The sequence below is a fragment of the Geospiza fortis genome, unplaced genomic scaffold (assembly GCF_000277835.1).
Source record: "Geospiza fortis unplaced genomic scaffold, GeoFor_1.0 scaffold439, whole genome shotgun sequence".
In the NCBI taxonomy this organism is placed as follows: Eukaryota; Metazoa; Chordata; class Aves; order Passeriformes; family Thraupidae; genus Geospiza; species Geospiza fortis.
Window position 1 is genome coordinate 128844 of NW_005054618.1, and position 1034 is coordinate 129877.

The 1034-nt window shown below is 59.6% G+C and overlaps 1 protein-coding gene across 1 annotated transcript in view; it reads left to right on the plus strand.

The window, feature by feature from the left end:
* The window catches only part of VPS45 (vacuolar protein sorting 45 homolog), a 14573-nt gene that overhangs the window by 9009 nt on the left and 4530 nt on the right, over positions 1-1034 (plus strand). The window contains 1 exon segment of the mRNA XM_031064703.1: positions 766-993. Within this exon segment, the coding sequence (XP_030920563.1) occupies positions 766-993 (228 nt within the window).

Here is a 1034-nt window from a genome sequence, read left to right on the forward strand (position 1 = left end):
AACCCCGGAGTGGGGCAGGACGGGGGCAGATACCACCAGGTAACCCTGGAGTGGGGCAGGACAGGGGCAGGTACCACCAGGTAACCCTGGGGTGGGGCAAGATGGGGGGCAGGTACCCAAATGTCCCACAGGATGGGGGAGTCTCTGCTGTTTGGGGTGAAACCTGCCTGCTCCAGGTCAGCCCAGGGCTGTCTTGTTGCACAGAGCTCTGAGCTCGCCTGGGACCTGTGGGGGTGGCTTTAAAAGGTGTTTTAAGTAAGTGACTCGATTTCCGTTCCCTAAATCAGTGGAAATGAGGCAGAATGACTCTAGCTGGTTTGGGGTTGAAGTCCAATCCTGCAGCCCAGGAATTAGTGAGTGGGGGTTGGACTCCAGGGGTCCCTTCCACTCCTGACCAGTCTGTGATTTCTGTGATATTATGAAGGATTTAATAAAGAAGGGATGGCAGGAGCCTGCTGGGAGGGGAATGTGGCACCTCCATGGGCCTGGGCTGTGCTTCCTCTCTTCTTTTCCTCCCCCACTTTCCCCAGCTCCTGCAGCACCAGGCAGTGGCTGCAGTGAGGGGCTGGGGATGGAGAGGAGCTGGCAGGGAGGGAACAGGCAGCAGTGCCAGGAGCAGCTGGGGAGGAGGTGGAGGAGAGGGATGATGTCACCTCGTGTGGAGGAGCTGCTGCAGGCGATGGAGATGGAGATGAAGCTTCTCCTCAAGCAGGAGGGTCGGGGTGGGCTGGGGGGCGTGGGGGTGCTGCTGCTCTGCCCCCTCACCTCCATGTGTGGTTCCATTGGGATCATCTCCATGGCTCCTTGTCCCCATGAGGTGTCTGCACCTCACCACAGCCTGGAGGGGGTGCCAGGCTGATGGGGCTGTGCCCTGTCCCTGCACAGCTGGTGTCTGCCGTGGTGGAGTACGGAGGGAAGCGGGTGCGAGGCAGTGACCTGTTCAGCCCCAAGGACGCCGTGGCCATCACCAAGCAGTTCCTCAAAGGCCTGAAGGTACCAAAATTCCTTGGGGAAATGGGGACAGACTCAAAACT